The 24,502-nt window shown below is 46.8% G+C and overlaps 1 protein-coding gene across 10 annotated transcripts; it reads left to right on the forward strand.

Moving 5' to 3' along the window:
- The first annotated feature begins 1,515 nt into the window (after positions 1-1,515).
- On the forward strand, positions 1,516-23,851 carry ccdc9 (coiled-coil domain containing 9). Of its 10 annotated transcripts, none has more exons than XM_035386569.1 (16): positions 1,516-1,632; positions 6,284-6,349; positions 6,778-6,882; positions 7,588-7,737; positions 9,190-9,624; positions 9,899-9,982; positions 10,484-10,651; positions 11,255-11,436; positions 13,307-13,368; positions 14,705-14,828; positions 15,154-15,295; positions 15,473-16,403; positions 17,302-17,457; positions 18,548-18,703; positions 19,089-19,223; positions 19,416-20,538. In XM_035386569.1, exons 2-16 carry the CDS (start codon positions 6,347-6,349, stop codon positions 19,427-19,429), a joined length of 2,847 nt encoding a protein of 948 aa, XP_035242460.1. In that variant the 5' UTR covers positions 1,516-1,632; positions 6,284-6,346; the 3' UTR covers positions 19,430-20,538. The 10 variants fall into 10 exon arrangements, with proteins under 10 accessions (XP_035242460.1, XP_035242463.1, XP_035242464.1 ...); XM_035386572.1 differs by lacking the exons at positions 1,516-1,632; positions 19,416-20,538 and adding exons at positions 4,393-4,510; positions 22,355-23,851 and having other exon boundaries at positions 19,089-19,184; XM_035386573.1 differs by lacking the exons at positions 1,516-1,632; positions 19,416-20,538 and adding exons at positions 4,393-4,510; positions 22,355-23,851 and having other exon boundaries at positions 19,092-19,184.
- The last annotated feature ends 651 nt before the right edge of the window (positions 23,852-24,502 follow it).

Raw genomic sequence — 24,502 nt, forward strand, 5'->3', positions numbered from 1 at the left:
ATGCATGTTCATCCAGATGATGGTGGGTCCACTGGACAGTGGTGTCACTTTTGCTCAGTGAGGCAGGGTGGAGTGGAACCCTCCCTCCCTGGATGGCACTCCACCCAGTTGTACACTTTCTCTCGTCAGCCCTTGTCCATACCTGTCTTGTGTTAAAAATGATTCAATTATGCATTGGTGAAACAAAATGACAACAATTTCACAATGTGTGTTGTACTTTGACACTACTGAAAATAATCTAATTTGACAGGGAATTCTATCAGGGGTCAATAAGGAGACCAAATACGTCTTGCTTTATACATTTATGAAGTACCAGTGAACCTTACGCTGAAAACAAAAGGCCTTCCCAACACAAAAATAAGCACAAACAATATAAAGCATGCTGGCATCACCATAGTCTGAACATTTCCCAGTGTGAAATTAATTCACACCGTCTCCTCTGAGGTCTCTATTTGTTAACCCCTGCTTTAACACGGCTGTGAAGACATGTTTGTTAAAAACATCTTGTGATCCACTTAAAGCTCTTGAAACATCTGATTTTCCCTTTTTTCTGCAGATGTGTAAAAACAAAATAATCTGCATTCAGTCAAATGATAAAGTGAAGAAAATCCCTTTCCTTGTTTGTTCAGTTCCAGGCTGGGGGATGACTGAACACTCAATCGCGTGGAGCCACACCCCAGCCCTCAACCTCCCATGAGGTTGCCAGGTTTGGTTGCTCGCCTGTCACAACAATTAGGTCATCACTAGGTCTGTGTTTACAAAACTGGAGAGGGTAGCTGTGAAAGAAGTGTAACCCAGCACTGGCTGGCTCAGCACTGGGCCCCAGTCCTGAGCATCTCTTCGGTGGTGAGGCGACAAGCACTTAGCTGTGGAACAATATTCCGCAGAACGTCATCGCCTTATCACAACACGTGTCAACAGAGCCCTGTAACAGATTCCATAACCCTGGTTTCGCCTGCCTGAAGTGCTAATTAAATGATACCCCTATAGAGTTGCAGGGCCTTATCAGATGATAGGCAAATCTTTCAGGTGGTCAGTGTGTCTTGCTTGGCAACGGGTGATGCTGCAGGACAAGAATAACACCAAAACCCATCACTCTGCCCACACTGTACAAGCAGTCGAAAGCCCAACATAAAAATTCTGTGATTACAACTTTTGTGAATAAATAAGAGCAATACTATAGGTTAAATCTGTATTTTGTAGGATCGCTTAGCAATGATCGTGGAGCCCATACTCTGATTAAACATGGTGCTACAGTGACAACATTGTTTATAAAACATATTGCTTCCATCTATTTGAGGGGTCTCAATACTCAAGGAGCATTTTAAAAGCAGCACTTCACATGCCAAATGTATAAAGTACTACATGAAGCTCTTTTCGCGCTTATTGCGTTGTGTGCTGTTGCCTTGTTGCTAGAGTGATGGAGATTGGGTGACATACATGGAGAGAGAGAGAGAGAGAGAGAGAGAGAGAGAGATACTAAAGTCCCACTCTCACAGTAGATTGTTTTTCTTTCGCGTACGTCTTCTGCCCGGAAACAGTGCTCCGGCAGCCGCGGCAGGGGTGAAACGATTGGTCGGCTGGTTCGGCGGCAGACTCTGCCTCTCCTGCTATGATGACACCGCTGAGCAAGTAAGCGCAGCGCGAGAGCTCTCTTTAACACACAAGGGTGGCTGTGTCATTCGGTGTTAACGTCAACCTACATCGTCCACGACTGCTGCCCCCCCACCCGCCTGCCTGTCAGCCCCAAGAATTGATTTGTTGTCGTTTATATGGTCATTTCAGTGCAAGCCTTTTCTCTACCACTGTCATAGTAGGAGACGAGTTGCCATGACTTATAGATTATATGTTTGCAAAAATGACTCTATTTCGATTTGATGTGGAAAAACAAAATAAATGGCTGCACAATTACGTATTGTTATTATTATTATTATTATTATTATTACTACTACTATTAGGCTATTATTATTATTATTATTACTACTACTACTATTAGGCTATTATTATTATTATTATTATTATTATTATTGTTGTTGTTGTTGTTGTTGGTGGTGGTGTTTCCGTCGTTGTACGACGGAAGGCTAGGTCAATACAGTTCTATTTCAGTTTTGTGAGGGTAACATATTCTATATCCTAGTGATCTCGGAATAGGCCTATGTATTGAATGTAGTTGTTAACCTGACTGGAAAACCATATTCGCAATGCCGAAACGGTTACTGTGTCACTGTGGCTCTGATGATGTTGGATCCGCCCTTCAATGTTTATCTAAGGATTAGTGCAACAGTGACACGTGCGATAACTGAAGGCGTGTCTTGAACTCACACGCGAAAATGGAACAAAACAAGTTAACAGTATTGTTTACACATAATAGGCCTATTATAAATGATCCACTTGCGAGATTATTCACTCACGGTGATGTTACCCCACCCACAGTCATTCTAAATTCATGCATATACCGTTGAATGAATGTTATACAGTGGCTCATTCGGCAATAAGGTGATGTCATTTTGTTCCAAATGGTTTGGTGTCGCGATTATTATTGAGCCGTTCATGCACGTTTGGTGGGGGAATTTTCTTAAATTCTTCACGGAAGACGTCATATTTCTAAAAATAAATTACATATGATTACAACACCCCTTTCTATTTTTAGACCAAACGATCTCAGCACGGTCAATTCCTTTTTGAGTACATAGGGCCAGCCGGAACTCTATAACACTTTGAGATGACCAAAATAGGTTCTTTACTTATACATGAAAAAACGGCTTTTTTTCTAAGTAGTTATTTTGAATTAACTCGATCTATATTTGTTTTGAAGGAATATTTAGATGTTTAAAGCTTTCATTTTCTGCTTCAAGCATTAACGTAATGCGGCACTGTCTCGCATTTATGGGTATTTCAAATTACCTAGCCTTATATATATATATAAATATATATTTACTCATTAAAGAATTACTTGTCTGGATTAGCAGCGTACGGCTACAACGAGAAACACACTGCAGGGCCAAATTATGAGGTTGCTTGATAGTTTCTCATTCTATGGTGCGGGCTTTGGCGGCCTCTGGTGGACGTATAAACGCCTTAACCAGCGTTTCTCAACCCTGGTCCTAGGGACCCCCAGTGAATGCAAGGTTTTGTCAAAGCCAAAGTTGTAGGCTACCATAATTAACTTAAATTAAAAGTGAATTCTTTTTAATAAATGTATTTTAACACAATGTAGGTTTGGCTTGCTGCCATTTGCTGTCAGAAAACTCATTCAATTTACATACATAGCCTACATTACACCTCGCCTGCTTGTAATTGAATCCATTAAAAACGGAACCTCTTTCAATTGGAATTATTTGCCATATAGTACAGCTCAGTAAATTAAAGCGTCAGTTGGTCGGACTGATTGAAATTCCTAGGATGTGAATATGGGACATTTATTTTTGGGGGCATATGTAGCTATTTCTGGTATTATGCAACTTTAAGAGGATAAAACGTCCTTCGATAGATTTAAAAAGTCAAATTAAGAACTCTTTCACTCTTTAAACCCCCCCCCCCCCCCCCTTCATGTCACTTGTTACATGTTCCCCCATCCCAGCACTTTTTCGTAATTTGTATTTGTCCTAATACTGCAGCTTATTCTTCTGCCTAGTTTGTTTTGTAGATGTTAGGTCAGAATAGTGTTCACTGTGTGAACTGTGTTCTTGGCTAGAAATAGCTGTACAAAATAAGTATTGTACCTTACTGAACCTGTGTTCAGCAGTTGTCTATGACCATGAAATGCACTTTTTGTACGTCGCTTTGGATAAAAGTGTCTGCCAAATGAATGTAATGTAATGTAAAAGAACAATAACTGTCTAATTAAGAACAATTAGCAGCTCACTACAATACAGAGCTTGTTACTAAGATTGGAACAAAAAAGCATACAGAGTGAGGGTCACCAGGACCGGGGTTGAAAAACACTGGCCCCTAAACCACCGGTCATTTGACAAAAGCATTAAGGGCATGGTAGAAAAGTTGATTAGTCTGCAAGTTTATTTGGCCGATGATTTAGCCTACATTTATATGTTGAAGTCAACGACATTTATCCAAACAGTCGTTTTTACATGTACCTTGATTCCACAGTTATTTTTACGATTCTTTACCTTTTCTGTTTACATTTCTTATAGAAAGCAGAAAGCTACATACCAAAAAGAGAAAAATATGTAGTCCTGTGCTTTCTGTTTGTGTGCGCGCGCATCCCCGCGAACGCATAAAGTCTTATTTTGTATATTCAATCATTTATTTGTCCTGCCTTGTGGTCTCTGAATTACTGTAAGCCTACTCCAGAAAAAGTCGCAGGGTTTATTCCCTGCCTCTTTAAATATATAAAAGGTTCAGAATTTGGCAGGAAGCTGGAGTAGAGCATACAGGAAGTGGATACGAGGACACACTTTTGTGAGGGCCGAAACTAACGCGCTGTATCAAGCATTGTAGCAAGACTCAACAGGCCCAGCGACGGATATAATCTTAATACGCGGATAAACAGGTAAACATGCATGTTCCAATTCAGCCTAATACCGTGACCCTTTCTTAATTTCCTTGTTAAATAGGCCTAGCTTTCATTCTGACGGTAGGTTTTCTATCTGTATTAGCCTATTTCTTCCACAAAGAAATGCCTTTTTAATGTAGCGATTCAGGACCGTTGATCTACCTTAAACTTGGTAACATTTAGGCTATTGATATCATCGGACAAGTTGTGAAACCGTACTTTCCCAAGCTGAGACTTCAACACGAATGCAGTAACTATTTAGAGGACTAGAAGTCGTATGCGATGCTGAGTTTGGTACTTTAAAACCCCCGCAAGACTATTTGCATGGTTGTTTCACTAATACGCTTAAGGGGGACTTCTCCATAAGGAGCGATTGAGCTATTTAACGTGTCATGAAAGATTGAATACACGGAAATTTCGAACGTTATTACGCCACTTGGTTTAGCTGTGATGCTAAACTGGTTTGTTTTAATCGGTACACACCATAAACAAATATTTATTTATTCGTCTCCTCATTCCTCCTGTTGCAAATGAAACCGCCTTGAGGTCTGAACCGTGCACTGAAGATTTATATTGGCTGTCTATAGAGAAATAAAAAATTATCCTTCAAACGCAAATAATTTGTGAATGTATTCCCGCCCCCCATATTCTTCGTTATTTTAAGCCCTTCTCCTGCGACGACTTGTTTTATCTATGTATCTATTGGTCCCGTATTTTCCCGTGTATTGTATACTGTTGTGAAACCCACATACTGAAATAGCAGTTTGTATTTTTGGAATGTTTTGAAGTATCATGAAAAGTCATTGTGTGACGATATCCTTGTATTTTTTTCAACAGTTCACGTTACGTTTATAAGTGCATAACAACCTAAATGCCCCCCAAATGTCCAACCAATGTGGGCTATAGCTGCTGCCATAAATTGACCCGCGGAAAATCTCCTTTATTTTCACTACCCAGTGTTGACAGGTATGATGCCAGCAGCCATACCACTACGCACTCTGCTCCTGCCGACTGGCTGAAGCTAAGCAGGTGTGGGCTTGGTTAGTAGTTGGATGGGAGACCACCAGGGAATACTGAGTTGCTGCTGGAAGTGGTGTTGGTGGGCCAGCAGGGGGCAATCTTCCCTCTGGTCTAATAAACCCCAATGCCCCAGTGCAGTGATGGGGACACTGTGCTGTAGGAGATGCCGTCTCTCGGATGAGACATTAAACCGAGGTCCTGACTGTGGTCATTAAAGATCCCATGACACTAATCGCAAAGAGTAGGGGGTTCCCCGGTGTCCTGGCTAAAATCCCAGATCTGGCTCTTGCAAAAACTTGCCACCTATTCATCCCCTGATTTAATTGGCTAAAAAATGTTCTCTCCCTCCAGTGGAGCTGCTCAGTGGCGAACATTAGAGGATTGTGGTTGTACTGGGCATCTCCCAGGTGTGAATGTGTGTGAGTGTGAAGCAGGGCGTTCCTGCAAAAGAGCATCCGTGATCAGTGAACCTACCCTGGGTAAATAAAGCTTAAATAAATGAAATGATGAGGTTGTTCCTACAAGGGAATACAACCGTGAATGGTAATACAACTAGTATCAATGCAGTGTTAAACCAAGAATTAGGGCGAAATGACATGACCTATTTAGTGTTTGCCAGAGTCTTTGTGACAATGTTTATATGAAAATGAAAGTGAATTGAATGGAATGCAAAACGACCCGTTTGCGCTAAATCGTCGTCTACTAAAATGTTCTGCGGTCAGATCACATCATTTGGTTATGTCCTCATAGGGTTCGTGCAGCAGCTTTGAGAGGGAGGTTTTCTCGAGCTCTTAACAAGGCAGGCTCGCGGCCATGGTGAGTTCCCAACCGCTGTTCATCGACAGCTTTTGGTTTTTTTGTTGTTTCTCAATTTATAATTGGCACCTGTGCTGACATTTAGTTTATTTTTGTATATGTTGCTGTGGGTGTCCGAACATCCCAATGTTGTAATCGCATATACTTGACAATATAGACTAACCTGAAAAACAGATATGATGCATGTATATTATGGTCAAAAGAAAAACGTAGGAGTACCAATTAATAATTATTTGTTTGGTAAATCGTTGTATTTTGGATCATTTAATTTATCAGATTCCAGACTTAATGGTCCCCTGTTTGTCGTGGGCTTCTGGCTTCGATGAAATTTCTTTCCCAACTTTGGCATGTTCAGCTATGGCTCCTGTGTTTCTAATACGCCGTTTCACTGTTTTATCTCCATGTGCCCCTCTCTTCTGGGCCCCCAGTCTACAGTAGTGGATCTGAAAACGAAGGAGGAGAAGGATGCCGAGCTGGACAGGCGGATCGAGGCACTTCGGAAGAAGAATGAGGCTCTGGTCCGGCGATACCAGGTGAGCAAGCCAAGTAAATCAGCCTGATGAGTGCTGCCGTGCACACCCTCTGGCCCTTAATGACCTCTACAGAACCTGACCTCAGCATTCGGTAGGACTCCTGTACCCCCTGCCACATTGACTCAGATTCTCCCAGCTAACCATGACAGGTCCCGGCACGGGGTTGGTATGTCTCTCATTGGTGCTTGTTGGCTCTTGCCAAGAGTCCTCTGGACACAGACTCAGTCTATGCTGATTGGAGTTAATGCATTAAGCCATGGAAATGTATTTCAACTTTTAAAAAAAAGTGCATTTTATATTTGTAAATGTATTAACTGCATACACTAACTCTTAATCCTGTTATGCTATTTCTCAGTGGTTAGTTAGCGACTATTTACGTGGAGATTATATCCTAGTTTATGCGCCACCCTTGGCAAGGTAGATTAGTGTGTTCATCCAGTGAATACCACCAAGCAGTGAAACTAGGTAATTCATTTGAAGTATTCAAATATTAGTGTGAAAAGATGTTTGTTTTACCAACATAATTTGCATCTGTATTTGAATGCACCTCAGCTACGCCCTTGCTTTTCATGGCATCATTCTTTCACTTTCCAGTGACATTCAGTTTTATGTGCAGAGGTATAGTTGTAAATCCACTGTCCAAGTCTATAACTATCCACTAAATCTACCCTTTTGCTCTTCACCCTACCATTTCCCCGGTGTCAGGAAATCGAGGAAGACAAAAAGAAGGCGGAGCAAGAGGGGATTGCTGTGACAACAGCCCGCAAGCCACGCCCCCACGATGCAGAGGTCGACCGCAGGAGGATGGAGAAGGAGAACTTCACTGTCACCGTGGACCTCTCTAAACCGGCGGGGGTGAGCTCGAGCTAAGGCACTGTTATGACTGTTATGGGCAACTCCTCTGCACGCTGTCTGGCCATGGCACCAAGCACAAGGCGTGGTCCAAAGATAATGTAATGATGGAGCTAACATGGCATTGCCTAATCGCTCGCCTCCCCCCCCCACCCCCCCAAGCTCACTTGCCTTGTGGGAGGATGGCAGTTCATCTCCAGGTTCCTTTCAATCAAAAACCTCTGGGCGATGTGATCATGTTATGCACGGGTGTGCGGAGACCTTTCGAGGGGCAGACGCTCAAACTGGTAAGGAAAGGTCTCGCCAACCTAGAACCTAAAACAGGTTTACAACACCCAGTTTATGTGAACAATATAGTTTCCGAAAATGAATGCATGAGAATTAATAATGATCGTAACAATAATAATACCAACATTAACTAGTTGAAATTAAATCGGAGGGGCACATCAAGCATTAGGGGCAGCTCCCCTGCATGTGCTTGATGTAATTCCTTGTGGAGGCTTAAAACCAAAGACCAAGTAAGCATGTGGTGCCGTATGTTGCTGGGTCTTGGTATGAAGGATGACTATGGTAACAGTAGTTGATCAGTGGACCCCATGTGTGAAAGTTGCTGCCACTGAAGGGCTCTCTGGAGCATCCATGTGCCACGTCTTAAAATATCTGCCGTTTTTAATCACCCACCCACGGGCCGGCAGGACGGTCTCTGGCGCGGTTTAATCAGTGCCTGTTGTGATTCTGTTGTTCCCAGATGGCCACTCGTAATTGGACCTCACTCTGTGGTCCTTAAAGGTCACATCCCTAGAACATTCTGGAAGACCTGGACTTACCAAACTTCCCAGACTTAGCAGACACAAACCATCCGGCCACACTGTACCATTTTTGGTACTGCTGCGCATGTGTGGTGATTTAGGTGGATCATCAAGCAGGGGTATATTAAACATGCCTGTTGAGACATGGCCTTAATTTTTTGATTGTGAAATGGCCCTTTGCATTAACTGATGCCTTGAGTACACCTGGTGGTAATTTGCCAACGCAGTCAATCATATTTATTTGCCGATATAATACGTGGAGGCTGGCCTCTTAATGAAATTATCTGGCACTTGTAGGTTCCCAGAGGTAAAGCTGACGCGCGTGTCGGTGCCAGAACGCCTCCTTGCTTGTGATTACTGCTACTAAATAATCACATTAGACCTTCCCTGCGCCTTATTCCGTGTCTGTTGCTGGGCTGATTTATTACTGCGTATACAACCAGACACTTTTCCTGGCTTTTAATTGAGTGCCTTAAAGCACAAAGTTGGCTTATTCACTTTAATGTGCTCTATACTGCGGGTTTTGTGTATTGTCAGGATGAGCCCTTGGTGTGCCTCATGTAACAGGCAGTTTCATTCGGGCCTAGAACAGGTAGAGCAACTGCGGGTTGTTCACATGGGTCGTGACTCAGTTTCCTGCCCGCAGGAGAAGCGTGTCATCAACGACAGGAAGCCAGCGACGCCCCGTGGCGGCAGAGGGACGGAGGAAGGCGAGGGCCCCAGGCCGCAGGGCGAGAGCCCGCCCAGGAGGGCCGGGTCGGGGCGGCTGAACAGGGCCATGCCCCGCGGGGGGTCCAGGCAGGACCGGAGGGAGCCCCGTCACGACAGGGCGGAGCCTCGGCCAGACCGGCCACTCTGGGACAGCGAGCCGGGGGAGGGGCCCGGCCGGACCGAACGGGCTCCCCGTGGCGGTCGGAGGGGGAGAGGAGGAGGCGGCGGTGGAGGAGGAGGAGGAGGAGGAGGAGGAGGCGGAGGAGGTGGCGGCGGCGGAGGCGGAGGTGGAGGAGGCGGAGGAGGTGGCGGCGGAGGCGGAGGTGGAGGAAGCGCACCCCAGGGAGGCATGGGCGACAGGAAGTCCAAGGTTAGTTTACACTCCTAAAATGGGAGAACACTGACACCGAGCACGACGGGAGAGGCGTGACTACACTGCGTCAGTCCATGTTAAGTGAGCAGGAAGATTATAAGCCTTGTGCCGTCCCTGTGTATTGAGCACTAATGTGGCATAGCTCCAAAGTGACACACGCTCCTTTCAAGATATTTCCATTGTGTGCATATCCGCTGCGTGTCCACGCCTTAGCCCTTGGCGTGGGCCCCTCCGGGCCTCAATTACAAAAGCCTGTCTGTTCCTCCGTCAGGAGTGGGAGGAGAAGAGGCGCCAGAACATCGAGAAGATGAACGAGGAGATGGAGAAGATTGCAGAGTACGAGAGGGGTCAAAGGGTAAAGAAGCCACCTCTCATTCCTCTCTTAGTTACTCCAGTTTATTTTTCACTTCCCAGGCATTTTATGCCAGCTGGATCTGGCAGTCTGGTGATTAGCAGTGCCGTGGTCCAGGTTGGGTGGGGTTCTGTTGACAGTGGGTAGCTCTTGGGCCCGTAGGGGTAAATGGACCTGGTCAAGGCCAAGGCCAGAGTTATCACAGGTTATTTGTTATCACAACACAGATGTTAGTGTCCATCTTTCAATGGGAGAATGAAGTTAATAATGACAAACAGCAGCAACTTCCCCCTTTCTCATACCTGTGGTCGCTTTAGAGCGTAGCATGGCGCATACGTGCACGTGTACGCGGTAAGGATGTTGAGCTCCCAGCAGTCTGTGTGGTGTAACCCTTTGGGCACCAGCTGGACTTGGCCTGACTGTGGAAAAGCAAGCATCGTCTAAAGAGAGACGCTGCGCAGCGAAGGGCAGATTATTCAGGCGCCGTCGCGTTCCGTCCCACAGGGAGACGGAGACAAGCACCCGAACCGCAACTTCCTGGACGACCCGCGGCGCTGCGGGCCCATCCCGGACATGGACCGCAAGGAGGGCAGCCGCCGGCACGTCCGCAACTGGGGCGGCGTGGACTTCGACAACGTGAAGACGAGCACGGAGATGGAGAAGGAGTGGATGGTGAGCCGTGGGTGGGGCTCTGGCGTCAGGGCTTCAGTAGAGAAGCTCAGGAGGGGTGTTGAGCGGTCTTCCCTTCAGGAAGTTATGTGAATATTGTATTAAAAAAATTCCAGACTAGGTAAAATAACTTGGGCTGTTAAATGATTTAATGCTTTTAACCCATTTTTCTCCCCGATTTTGGAATGGTCAATCATATATATTTTTTTGTCACTGCTCGTTGCCGTCGCTATCGACTTGGGAAAGCGCGGGCGAGCACACGTTCCCCACTGACGCGTGTGATGTCAGCCGCTGCTTCTCATCACACCGCACCTCGCAACTTGGGCTCTCTCAGACGATGACATGTCAGGTGCAGCTAGACGGGCTCATAGGCGCCCGGCTGACCTGCGCGGCGGGATGTGGGCGCCCCACTCGAATGAAACCATAGGCCTACCCCAAATCTGAGTATTCGTAAGCATGTAAATGTTAATAAAGGGTTACAACAACACTGAAGGACTGTCAAGGGCAGGAATGGCTGTGGTTAATACTCTGTCCTCATCTAGACAGAAAGGGGGTATCAGTCCACTGCTCAATTTCTCACCCCCCCCCCCCCCCCCCCCAAAGCAGTCTCGTCGGCCGGGCTCCAGAGGCTCGATGGACATGACCCTGTCCATGACGGGGCGGGAGCGGGCCGAGTACCTGCGCTGGAAGAAGGAGAGAGAGCAGATCGACGAGGAGCGGCTGGCCCGCCACCGCAACGCCACCGGCCAGTGGAGGCGCGAGTGGGACGCCCAGAAAACCGAAACCATGTGAGCGCCGCATGCGCACGCACACACGCATACACACACGCACGCACACACGCATACACACACGCACGCATACACACACGCACGCGCACGCGCACGCACGCACACACGCATACACACACACACGCACACACGCACACACATACACACACGCACACGCACGCACACGCATACACACACGCACACGCACACACACGCACACGCATACACACACGCGCACGCACACGCACGCATACACACAAGCGCACACGCACGCACACACGCACGCGCACGCACACACGCATACACACACACACGCGCGCACACACGCACACGCATACACACACGCACACGCACACGCATACACACACGCGCACGCACACGCACGCATACACACAAGCGCACACGCACGCACACACGCACGCGCACGCATACACACACACACGCGCGCACACGCACGCACGCACACACACATGCGCACACACACGCACGCACACACGCATACACACACGCACGCACACACACACACGCACGCACACACGCATACACACACGCACGCACACACGCATACACACACGCACGCACACACGCACACACACACGCATACACACACGCACGCACACACACACACGCACGCACACACGCATACACACACGCACGCACACACGCATACACACACGCACGCACACACTCATACACACACGCACGCACACACGCACACACACACGCATACACACACGCACGCACACACGTACACACACACACCAGCACACACGCACACGCACACATGCACCCCTGCTGGGATTGTCTGTCACATATTTCTCAAGTTAGCTGTAACAAAGCATCTAAGTGTACTCCTCACCCACATAATTGGTGACAAGCTGCTCTCTATTACACCAAACATTTAGATGCCTTTTGTCCCTGTTCGGCACTATAGTGGCTTAAACTACTGCCAGCCTGGTCCCCGCTCTTTTATTAAAATTTTGCGGTGAGCGCTTCAGGCTTGTTCTCTTGTCCCTGGAGAAGTTGCCGTGGCTGAGTTTTCTTTATTGATCACAGTCCTGGCTGTTTATAGCACTATTTCCCCCCCCCTTGTTTGAGTAGCCGTGCTGAGCCGTGCATGTTTTGGGTGTCTGTGACTTTAACTGCCTCTTTTGGACGTCCCTGGAAGGTGGTGTGGTGAATGCTAGTGATTCCTGGGAAGTTATGTGTGCCTTTTGTCTGCTCATTTCATGCAGAAGCCTGTGGAGGTTTAGCTTACTGGCCATTCAATTATAATGTTTTTGAGCAAGCTATTGAGTGGGGAGTGGGCAGTACCGAGTGGTCTCGCTATTATACTGTAATATTATCTTGTGATTCATTACAGAATTACCCAAGTCACTGTGAGACAACTGGACGTGAAAATGAGCTTTGCCTGAAGAAACAGGAAGTCTTGATTTCCCTTCAGCATAATTTAATTAAATTCTGCGCTCACTCGTTCTGTCTCTTGCCATTGTATCTGGAGTGTTAGACGGCCCATGGCTCGCATGAGGATTTATTTTTAATATTTTTAATTGACTAATTTTATCGGGTTGCGCCTACATTGATGCATTGTGCAATAGTTATGAGATTCATTTCACATTCTGCATCTGCGGTCACTGTACCACCAGGAAGGTGAACTGTATGTATGTATGATGCACACTCGCGTTGGGGAAGAAAACATGGTGAACAGAACTGCACACAAACAAACACGCACATACACACACACACGCATACATGCATGCACACAGACGTGCACACACACACACATACACACACGCATACACAAAAGACCCTTTACCAGAAGTCTGGTGTAACCCTGGCTGACAGCGTGTGGGAGATCTGCTGGTGTAACCCTCCCCCCTGCCGTTCACAGGTTCAAGGAGGAGGCGGCGGCTGTGGCCACAGAGGGCACATCGGACCCGGGCATCAGGAGGGGTAAGCCACGCTCCTCCCCCCCCCCCACTCTGTGACAGGGATGGCTTCTTACTTCCTAAAAGGAACGCTTTCCAAAACACTTGGCGTCTAATGATTTATTGCCCTCATTAAAAACACTCCTTTCAGGGGAAACCATGTGGGGTAGTCCACAGGGTGGCTGACTCTTCCCCCCTGTCTCTGTAACCCTCAATGCTTTCCTCCTGTCTGGATAAAATATAGGACTTGGGCACTTTCAGCATCAGACGTTGGTTTTATTGCAGCTTTGTGCTCATGCCATGATGTCGTGATTTGTCATGTTATTTCTCATGTAAAAAAAATATTCAGTTTTGTCTGTTATGCAAAGTGATTCACCCAGATATATTTGTATATAACAACAGCAGCAAAACAACAACAGCGACAACAACACTTTTTTTAACCGTTTGGTGTGTTTTTTTAATTTTTTTATAGAGATCATTAAATTCCTTGTGCTAGCACCTGTTGATATTAATATGTCAGGGACAAATGAATGATCAGGACCCTTACCTGGCATTTAATTACACGTAAATGTCAATATGGTATTTTTAGGTACGCTAGTTCCCCATCTTGTTTTGGCAGAAGTATATTTCCTGTGTTAATCATGAGTTATTTTGAGATGGTGGTTTGCAGTTACGTTTTTTTATGTCCTCCACAGCCAGGGGGCGCAATGCCAATACGCAGAGAGGCAGCAGGGCCTCAGGTCAGCCTTATTGCATGGGAGTGCATCTGAAGCCCTCTCTCCCTCGCTGGAGAGTTGTAGACAAGTGGTGGCCAACGGATAGAGCGGTTTTAGTGTTAAACGTGGAACTAACTATTTTATAATCCCACTAAACCCAGGAGTTGTTCACTTATGGTCTGCGGTAGATGAATAATCGGTTCTAGGCTTCCCTGAAAAAGTTGTAACTTGGAGAAAATGCTATCTGAGATACGCCTCTCATTCAGACTTGAGCGACCGTTTTCCCGTGACGTATTCTTCCACTGCTCTGCCAGAGATGACGTTGGCCTCACTTGGCGAATGCGCTTTGCAACGCTCACCGACCGCTTTGGCTGTGGCGTGAACTGCGGCGTTTTGCTATTCACAGCATTCACTGCATCATTGAAATGTCCTGCGCAGCGCGTAACCTCTTTGCCTCCTAAGAGGCCGTGTTTTGTGTGAAGCACATTACTGTCCGTCCCTGGAGACAGACAGTCCAATTTATCACTGTGGCAGGTGTGGCCCTCCCTTTGATTAACATCAGCCCCCTATTAACATTGTTCTCTCTGCGGTTTCCTGACATGTTAATCTCCATGTCTCGGATTTCTCCATTCTTCACTCCTCCAGATGACAGTAAGAGGCCTCCTAAGGCCCCCACGATCGGGGACTTCCTGGGACAGGGCAAACCCAAAGATGGGGGTCGTGGCGGTCGTGGGCGCGGAAGGGGGCGGACCCAGAACAAAAGCTACAGGTACGGACCCGACTATGCCGGCACACTGCATTTTAATCGCGTCTCATTGGACCAGTTAATCTTCTGGCCGCTGGGAAATGCTGACGTGTCCCCTCTGCCGACGCCACGCTCTTGATATTTGTGTTCGTGTTTAATCTTCTGGCCGCTTTCTGCGGATCGTAGACGCCGAGCGGCTGGGTGTGTTGTGATTTCTGGCCTTTTTGGCTCAGTGAGGCATGCGGTCCTGTGTGCAATGCGTGTCCGTAACCCCGCTAGTCGGTCTCATTAGGATTAGCGCCACAGCCTGCTGTTTGCACTTTAATTAGACCAACTGTTCTCTTTACAGTATGCACGATGATCGCTGGGAGGCTGAGAAGGAGGATGAAAGCGAGAAGGAGCAGGAGAAGGTGAAGGAGAAGGAGAGCGAGGTAAAGGAGAGGGAGAGCGAGGTAAAGGAGAAGAAGGCCCCTCCCTCCTCTACAGATAAGGTACGGCATCCCTCACCTGAGCGTGTGCGATGAGGGCCAAGCCACTGTAATGATGTTTGTAATTTTAATGAGGAATGTTCCGGATGTGCATACGGGTGCATTCTCATCCATTCAGCATTCTGCATTGGCACCATGCTGGTATTTTGGGTGTGAGATGAACAGATGCATCCCTTTCAGGTTGAGGTAGTCGTGGAGACGGCCAGAAGTGGAGGAGCAGCGGAGGACGACGAGGACGAATGGGAGGACGCCAGTGAAGGCGAGGAGGTAGAGGTGGATGAAGAGGAGGAGGAGGTGGAAAGTGAGGAGGAGGAGGATGTGGCAGAGAAGGTGGCCATGCAGGAAAAGGAGAAGGAGAAGGCAAAGGGCAAGACTACCCCCACATCCCCAACTGCCTCCCCCTCCCGCCCCCAGGGGGCGACAGATGGGGCCAAGGAGCAGCGTACCCCTCGGCCAAGGGTGCATATACCCTCTCCCCAAAGCGCCCAGGACTCCCCAGAGTCCACCAAGCCTCTCAGCCCCTTCTCGCCCATGGAGGGGTACCACCCAGTGTCGGACTGGGGTGAGGAGATGGAGATGCAGTCCCCGCGGGTCTCCCTGGGGGAAAGCCCCCTGAAGCCCAACAGTGCAGGAGCAGAGGGGAGCCCCGTTGCCCCAAAACCAGGGAGCCCCGTTACCCAAAAACCAGGGAGCCCCGATGCCCCAGAACCGGGGAGCCCCGTTACCCAAAAACCAGAGAGCCCCGTTGCCCAAAAACCAGGGAGCCCCGATGCCCCAGAACCGGGAAGCCCTGTTGCCCCAAAACCAGAGAGCCCCGTTGCCCCAAAACCAGGGAGCCCCGTGACCCAAAAACCAGGGAGCCCCATTACCCAAAAACCAGGGAGCCCCGTTACCCAAAAACCAGGGAGCCCCGATGCCCCAGAACCGGGAAGCCCCATTACCCAAAAACCAGGGAGCCCCGATGCCCCAGAACCGGGAAGCCCCGTTACCCAAAAACCAGGGAGCCCCATTGCCCAAAAACCAGGGAGCCCCATCCCAGTGGAGCCCCATTGCGAGAAGCAGACCCCCAGTCTCCCGGCTGAACAGGGGACAGAGACGAGTGAACAGACAGGTAAACTCAACAAGCCCCACTTTCGGGAACAGAGATGGGCTGCTAGAATCACATTAATCAGGGTTGCAGTCTAGAGATGGACTTTTAGGATCTTCTTCCTACTAGCTCAGGCATGTCAAACTCCAGTCCTGGAGCACCACGCTGTCTGCTGGTTTTCAGTATGTTTCAGTACAAGTAATTATCTTACCTTGTTCTGTACTGGCTGCTAATGGAAAGGAAACCACAAATACACTGCAGCCCCTCAGCACTGGAGTTTGACACCCCTGTACTCGCTCCTCTGCTTGGATTTGCCCTTTAATCTCACCTTTGCGGGGTACTATTTGGTGTTTCTGCACGTTACTCATGGGCTGGGAAAGAGGTCTGCTACCCAGGTCCTGGAGAGCCACAGGGCCTGCTGGTTTTTGTTTTCACCTTAATATCTGCAACCATTTCAGGTCCTGCAAACCAGGTGAAGTGAATTAAATGTTCAATCAACCAGTTGATTTCGCAATTATCTCGTTAGTCACAACAAAAACAAGCAAGGCCCTGGGCTTGGAGGTCAAATACCTGGCAATAGAAATGGGTAAAATTAATATTAAATTCATTTTCACCTCCTGTAGTTTGGTAAGATACCTGCCTCTGTCGGTCCCATTCATAGTGCCCTGCGTCCTCAGTGCATTTTTGTCATTCTTAATTCAGAGCCATTAATAAGGTAGAACTTAATGACCCTGTTAGTGTTGGACGGGTACTCCATATTTTATGATCCAGAGGCACTCCAGGAGTCAATCGCTGGTGCTTCATTGCTAAGGCGACTTGGCTGCAGTTGGTGTGTTGCAGCATTAAGGTTTTTCTCTGGTCAGTTTGTTATGGTTGCTGTTTTGATGCACTCAGAGCGGTTTGAACTTCCTCTTCCCCACAGTCGTAGTCTCTCAGTCCCAGGAGGAGCCTGACATCTCGGACTCTCAATGCCATGATGCCTCTGCTGTGATGGAACCAACTGAGCAGGCCCACCACTCCCCAGAGGTGGAGGAGGAACCCGTCCCTACAGGCCAGGTTGCCCTGACCGACTCAGAAGGTTTGTGTACAACAAGTGCACTTTCTCTTTGATATGGTTCAACTCGTAGGATTTATCACTCTTGGCAAATAGGCACCTAATGTTTTCCATAATGGGGCCAATTCACCCTTTGACTAGTGGGTTTTTTGCAATGTATTTCCAAAATTCAAAGGCTGTGTTCTAGAACAGGGGACAGAGACGAGTGAACAGACAGGTAAACTCAACAAGCCCCGCTTTCGGGAACAGAGATGGGCTGCTAGAATCGCATTAATCAGGGTTGCAGTCTAGAGATGGACTTTTAGGATCTTCTTCCTACTAGCTCAGGCATGTCAAACTCCAGTCCTGGAGCACCACGCTGTCTGCTGGTTTTCAGTATGTTTCAGTACAAGTGATTATCTTACCTTGTTCTTTACTGGCTGCTAATGGAAAGGAAACCACAAATACACTGCAGCCCCTCAGCACTGGAGTTTGACACCCCTGTACTCGCACCTCTGCTTGGATTTGCCCTTTAATCTCACCTTTGCGGGGTACTATTTGGTGTTTCTGCACGTTACTCATGGGCTGGGAAAGAGGTCTGCTACCCAGGTCCTGGAGAGCCACAGGGCCTGCTGGTTTTTGTTTTCACCTTAATATCTGCAACCATTTCAGGTCCTGCAAACCAGGTGAAGTGAATTAAATGATCAATCAACCAGTTGATTTCGCAATTATCTCGTTAGTCACAACAAAAACAAGCAAGGCCCTGGGCTTGGAGGTCAAATACCTGGCAATAGAAATGGGCAAATTAATATTAAATTCATTTTCACCTCCTGTAGTTTGGTAAGATACCTGCCTCTGTCGGTCCCATTCATAGTGCCCTGCGTCCTCAGTGCATTTTTGTCATTCTTAATTCAGAGCCATTAATAAGGTAGAACTTAATGACCCTGTTAGTGTTGGACGGGTACTCCATATTTTATGATCCGGAGGCACTCCAGGAGTCAATAGCTGGTGCTTCATTGCTAAGGCGACTTGGCTGCAGTTGGTGTGTTGCAGCATTAAGGTTTTTCTCTGGTCAGTTTGTTATAGTTGCTGTTTTGATGCACTCAGAGCGGTTTGAACTTCCTCTTCCCCACAGTCATTGTCTCTCAGTCCCAGGAGGAGCCTGACATCTCGGACTCTCAATGCCATGATGCTCCTGCTGTGATAGAACCAACTGAGCAGACCCACCACTCCCCAGAGGTGGAGGAGGAACCCGTCCCTACAGGCCAGGTTGCCCTGACCGACTCAGAAGGTTTGTGTACAACAAGTGCACTTTCTCTTTGATATGGTTCAACTCTTAGGATTTATCACTCTAGGCAAATAAGCACCTAATGTTTTCCATAATGGGGCCAATTCACCCTTTGACTAGTGGGTTTTTTGGAATGTATTTCCAAAATTCAAAGGCTGTGTTCTAGAACTCCACTGCTGTCAATGACCAGTAGTGATTGTTACATCAGCGTTAGAATGTTTAGAACATTCTCATCACATATTTGTGATCATACACCTTGAAGGGCTGGAAGCATTTTTTTCACGGGCTGTGGGCCACTCGTGGAATGAGCCGTTCTGGGCTTACATTTACTCATTGTACCTCCGCCTTCCTCCAACCTGGTGCCTCTTTTCCATCTCTCTTCCCGAAGCAGCTGACGCCCCCGTGCCATCGACGGACTCGGATGAGAACCAGATGCCGGCCGACACAGCGACGGAGATGGAGGTCCCGGAGCAGCCGTCCTCAGGTGCGGTCCAGATCACGGGCTTCCAGACGGTGGCTTTCCGTAAGAAGTCGCTTACTCTGGCTGAGCTCTAACCATTGACAGCCGAAACTACTCCTCTTTTATTAAAACAATCCTTTCCCCCTCTCTTTCTGTCTTTTTTCGGTGACTCGCTCTCCCTGCTCATCTCTTGGCTCGGCCTCCCTTAATTTGGCTCTCGGCCTCTCCGCTCTAACCTGTGTGTCTCACCCATAGCACCACGCTTCTAACCAGCAGGAGAGCTCTTCCCCCTCGAACATTTCACCTGTGAACATTCCTCCTGGACTGCGTGCACTAACCTCCAACTGACCCAACTGACCACTTCCTGTCCTTTCCCACTGTCACTCCCACTGTCCCTGAAGCACACTCCATCTCAGTCCCCTGGGATCCTCTTCATTTTCAGCTCTCCTTCCTGCCCTGTTTTTTTTTTTCTGGGGAGATCCTGTTTGATGGCTTCAGCATGAAATGAACACCGCATGCAGTTCCAACTCTCATTAAGTGGGATGTTTTCTTAATGGCATAATGGATGGAATATGGATGCTCAAGAGATGAGAGAACAACCCAGAATCAAATTGCTGCCCCCTCCTTTCTGGCTCCATCTTCACTTGACGCCTGTTTTTTCCTGTCATTTGTCTGAGACGTTGATGCTCTAAATGGGAAAACACTAATCAGAGACTCGCTAACTTACAGAGAAGATGATCAAATTATGGTCCTGCTGCCAATTCCAAACATTTCCCAGAGAGCTTAGCAGCCTCATATGTGTCTAATGATACATGTTTACCATTGTGGAAGAAGATTTTTTAAACTTAAAGTCAGTTCCTGTTACACAGCCAATGTGGTGTTTAAAACCATAATGGAGTATTTATTCAAATCAGCCCTAATTAATTTTAAGGGAAACTGTAAGTTGTACATCCTGTCTAACAGGCTCTGGATTCCTGTTGCTAATGTAATTCTTCGATGACATCATAATGTTGCGGTTGGGACCAAGTCATGTTGAAAATTGTCTGCTTCCTGTTTGGGCTGGCCTGCAGAATTAGTGCTGAGTAGGAAGTTTGGATGGGTGGGATCAGTGCAATCCCTGCTCCTCCTAAAATGTTGTTCTAGCTTTTCAAAAAATATTGAGAACAGCTTATCCAGTTGTTCTAACTGGAGTTCTTAATCTCACTTTTATAGATGTGATGCCTGCAGTTTGCTTGTAACAAGCTGGCTATTCCTATTGAAAGTATTTTTTCCACATTGCTAGATAGTGAGATATGTCAAACTGTGTAATAATGCAATGATGCCTTCTGGGATATGGTCATTGAACCGTGAATAAAATCCAGATGTGATGTTTACTTTATCTGTTGCCATTTCCTGTCCTATGAATTTTAGTTATGGTTTGTAGAAGGGCACACACTTCCTGTCCTCTGAGTCTGCAGTCTTGCACTGTGTCACTGAGGACTATGTTCATGTGATTTTAGTTTGTCCTGTAATACTGTCCATGGAGTTGAACAGCACATGTATTGCAACTCTTGTGAGAAATGGGCCTGGACAACTATGCTAATGGATCTTTCAAAACTTATGACATCATATATGGTGAACCAGTGAGAGTTATGGACCAGTTTAGACATGAAACAAATACTAATACAACTAAATCTACTAAGGCATGTCATAGTTTTCCCATTTCGTAATGCACATCTCTATGGCTATGCACATCTATTTGCCTAGCCCAAGAATCTCAAACTCAAGTCCTGGAGGATCACTGTGTCTTCTGGTTTAGATGTTTTCCTGCACTCAAGTGCTTTATTTAAGACACTGATTGGCTAAAGAGTCTGCACACCTTGTTTCCAAGGTCTAATTTAGCTGCTGTTTGAAAGGAAAAAGAAAACCAGCAGAGATTGCAGCCCTGCAGGACTGGAGTTTGAGACCTTTGGCCTAGCCTGTATGTGCTAGTCTTTAGTAACATTGTCAAGGTTTGTCAAACATGCTGCCACTGTCATGTCAGGCTCAGCACTTTAGGTGGCTATTGTTTGTGTGTGTGTGTGTGTGTGCGCGCATTCGTGCATGTTTGTTTTGAGTGTTTTCCTCAGAAGGACAGGTTGGTTAAAGGCCAGGCCAAACCTCCTACATTAACAAACCCTTGCTTTCCAGAATCTGATTAGTGTTAAGTATTTGGTGGCAATTTGAGAGAGAATGATGGCTTACTCACTGAATGATCACTGAATGGCTTAATGCACATTAAAAAGCTTTTATGTGAAAATCAACTTGGACAAATGAGTGTTGATGTAATGGCCCTCTTAAGCCTGTGGGTTTGGAAGGGATCTACAGTAAGTACTCACGCTCCTTCTGTGGTACTTTAATGGAGGTTTCTGGCACTGTTTTCGCCAAACTGGTAGTCCTAAGCCTAGTTTTCCCCTCTTTCTGTTTGTTGGACAAGTTTTAATGTATATGACCATCTACTTCAGTGTGTGAGCCCAAATAATGCATTTCTGGTTGCTGGAAGTAATGTGATTAAAACCAACAAAATTTATAGAACCAATGGATTTAATGGAATAGTCCACTTTCTAGGTCTTCAAAAATATTATTTCAGTTCACTGTATATTTTTGTTTGGTCAAGATTGTTTTTTGTGTGTGATGAAGGATATTTTACATATTTAGAGAAGTTTCTGATGACCTGGTGGGATTGCAAGGGGTCTGTGACGTAAGGCAAGAACTAGTGCGCTCACTGTAGTGCACTCTCCTGACCCTTATGCTAGTGCACGCTCTCCTGACTCTTATGCTAGTGCATGCTCTCCTAACCCTTATGCTAGTGCACACTCTCTCCTGACCCTTAGGCTAGTACATGATCTCTTGGCCCTTAGGCTAGTCCACGCTCTCTTGACCATTATGCTAGTGCACGCTCTCCTGGTGTTAGAGGATGTAGCAGTGATGAAATTGGCTTTCTACATTGGGAAAAAATTAAGAGCGGGGGATGAAAATAGTTTTTCATCAAGGAAATGAACCTGTGGAAAGTGATGAGTTGGTCTCGCGAGACCGGTTTCACGTGCTTTGCTATGTCCCTGCGAAAACCCGTAGGCTCCCATAGGCTGTGCAGTCAGATGAAACGGCACTGCGTGCTTCCTGCTGCAGATTTGCGTGAGACGGTGACCCCGCCCCCCTCTGCTCTTTCCCGACAGGCTGAGAGGCGGGCGGAGCGCAGTGGTAGCGGTTCACGGGCGCCGTGAAGAGCGGAGAGGAATCGAGGCTGCGTCACTGAGGACTCGCCAGGGGCTGGCGCGTGCAGGCCAGAGGACGGGGAACCGAGACTCAAGCTTTTATTACTCTTCATTGCTTTCCAAAAAAGAAAAAAACAAAGCAGTGCACCCTCTGGAAATGTAAATTCCGAATTTTTTTTTTTTTTTTTGTGCTGGGAAGATTTACATTCAGGTCACAGTATTTCACTGTGAATTCTGAGGCAACTGACAGAATTCAGAATATAAATCATCCCCCCCACCACCACTCTCTTCTGCGTTCCTAAATTTGTGAAGCACGGAGGGAGAACGGCTCTGTAGGGTGCAGGCCGGACCCTCCACCACCATCCCCCCTCCCCCCACTGCTGTGACTGAATTGCCACAAAGAGTGGTGCTCATCACACCCCGACTCCTGAATGTTTATCCCCCCCACACACAAAATGACACCCTGCTCAACATCCCACCTCCCTCTCTTTTGAGAGTGGCAAAAAAGGGGCTGTCTCCTGATTGTTTCAACAGATTCCAATTGGCAGGGCTGTGGCCAGGGCGGGGCAGTCCACCCTTTACCTAAATTGATTTTTTTTTGTTGTTGCCAGTTCTCTCTCTCTACTGTCACTATAGCCTGACACCACTGGGTCCACAAGGCCTCCACTCTGCTTCTGACTTTTGTGTGCCTCTTTGTGCTGAGGAAAGAATCACCTCTTGTCATAGATGGGCAACAGCCATTTGCTACATCTCCTTGTATGATCGCTCTCAGGAGTAGTGGAGATCATGTGGGTTCACCCATAAGTGGTGGGGGAGGGAGGACTGGAGAGGCTAATGTTCCCGTAAGCGCACCCCCCCCCCCCCCCCCCCCCAACAATGCCCCAAGTCTAAAGAGACTGATCATTTACCATAACCAAGAGAACACCGCAAAGATTCGTACCGAGGGCAGCAGAATACATACCTCAGTAGACCAGTCTTTTGGTTGGTTTTAGAGTTTTCTTACATTTATTTTGCATGTTATGAATAAACATGGGGTATGGCAGGGAAATTAGTTCTTGTATAACACTGAGGCCAGTGATATACATGTGACAGTACTTTAAAAAGTTTAATTAATCATGAGCTTGAAGAAATGCAACATGTATAATTTTTTTAAGTGCAACTTACATTCCAGTGTTTTAATGTGTGAAAGCATCTAAAATGCTACTCTTGTTTGTCAAGCAATGCAATGAAATTTTCAGGGGGGGGCGGGGGTTTCTTCCCCCATGTGTTGGGGACAGCAAAAACCATGTGACTTTTGTGATTGTATTACATGCATTGAATAGTCCTGCTTCCTTATTACAGCTGTCTTCCTGCGTGAAATGTCACCCTTTACCTGACACTTATCAATTTTTGGAGTGAAGTGTAAATTACATTTCTTCTAAAAGCATGAACTGATTAATGGCTTAAAGTGTCTGTGGAGTGTGTGTCCATGTTGTATCGTCATTTAAAGCACGTAAGACCATCGTGATACAGGCACCTGTTGTCTCACGGAGCTTCCAAAAGTCATCTAGAGATGACGACAAATCCTAATACTTTGACTAACCTTGTAACGATATGCTCATTTATGGTCTTGCCTCCTTCTTGATGAGGGAAACGTGTTGCCGTCAACATCATTTAGGTACATGACACAATTAATTTTCTTTCAGACTTTGATTCTCTTCGTCAGACGTTTCTCTGCAGATTGCAGGCGTTCTCAAAGATGAAGCACTTTCACATTTCATTCTTGAGTTCGTTCTTAAACACTAATATTTTAACAGCCTGGGGAAGCCCACGATGTCTTGTTTGTCCTCCGCTTACAATGGCTATTCATTCGAGGTTTTATATTTAGACCGGGCACTTCAGCGCAAAATAACTAGCAACGTTATGTTCAATTTTGCCTGTGGAAAGCTTTCACTTTAAGCTTGTTCGTAGTTTAGAGTCGCGAGCGCTGGAGGGGCGAATGTGTTTCACAGCTTTGTTGAAACCCGATGAAGCCCGTTAGCCCTGTGAAATTGTCTATTTAGGCTAAGTATACTTAAAGCGCCTGAAACCGTTTTTATATGGTACATAAATTAACCCTTTTCCATTAAT

Source organism: Anguilla anguilla, chromosome 12, assembly GCF_013347855.1.
Source record: "Anguilla anguilla isolate fAngAng1 chromosome 12, fAngAng1.pri, whole genome shotgun sequence".
NCBI lineage: Eukaryota > Metazoa > Chordata > Actinopteri > Anguilliformes > Anguillidae > Anguilla > Anguilla anguilla.

Excerpts from the sequence above, each read along its gene's own strand:
- ccdc9 (XM_035386569.1), top strand. Across the intron at positions 6,883-7,587 it reads CTCTGGTCCGGCGATACCAG|GAAATCGAGGAAGACAAAAA; the intron begins GTGAGCAAGCCA and ends CCCCGGTGTCAG. Across the intron at positions 15,296-15,472 it reads CTCCCTCCTCTACAGATAAG|GTTGAGGTAGTCGTGGAGAC; the intron begins GTACGGCATCCC and ends CATCCCTTTCAG.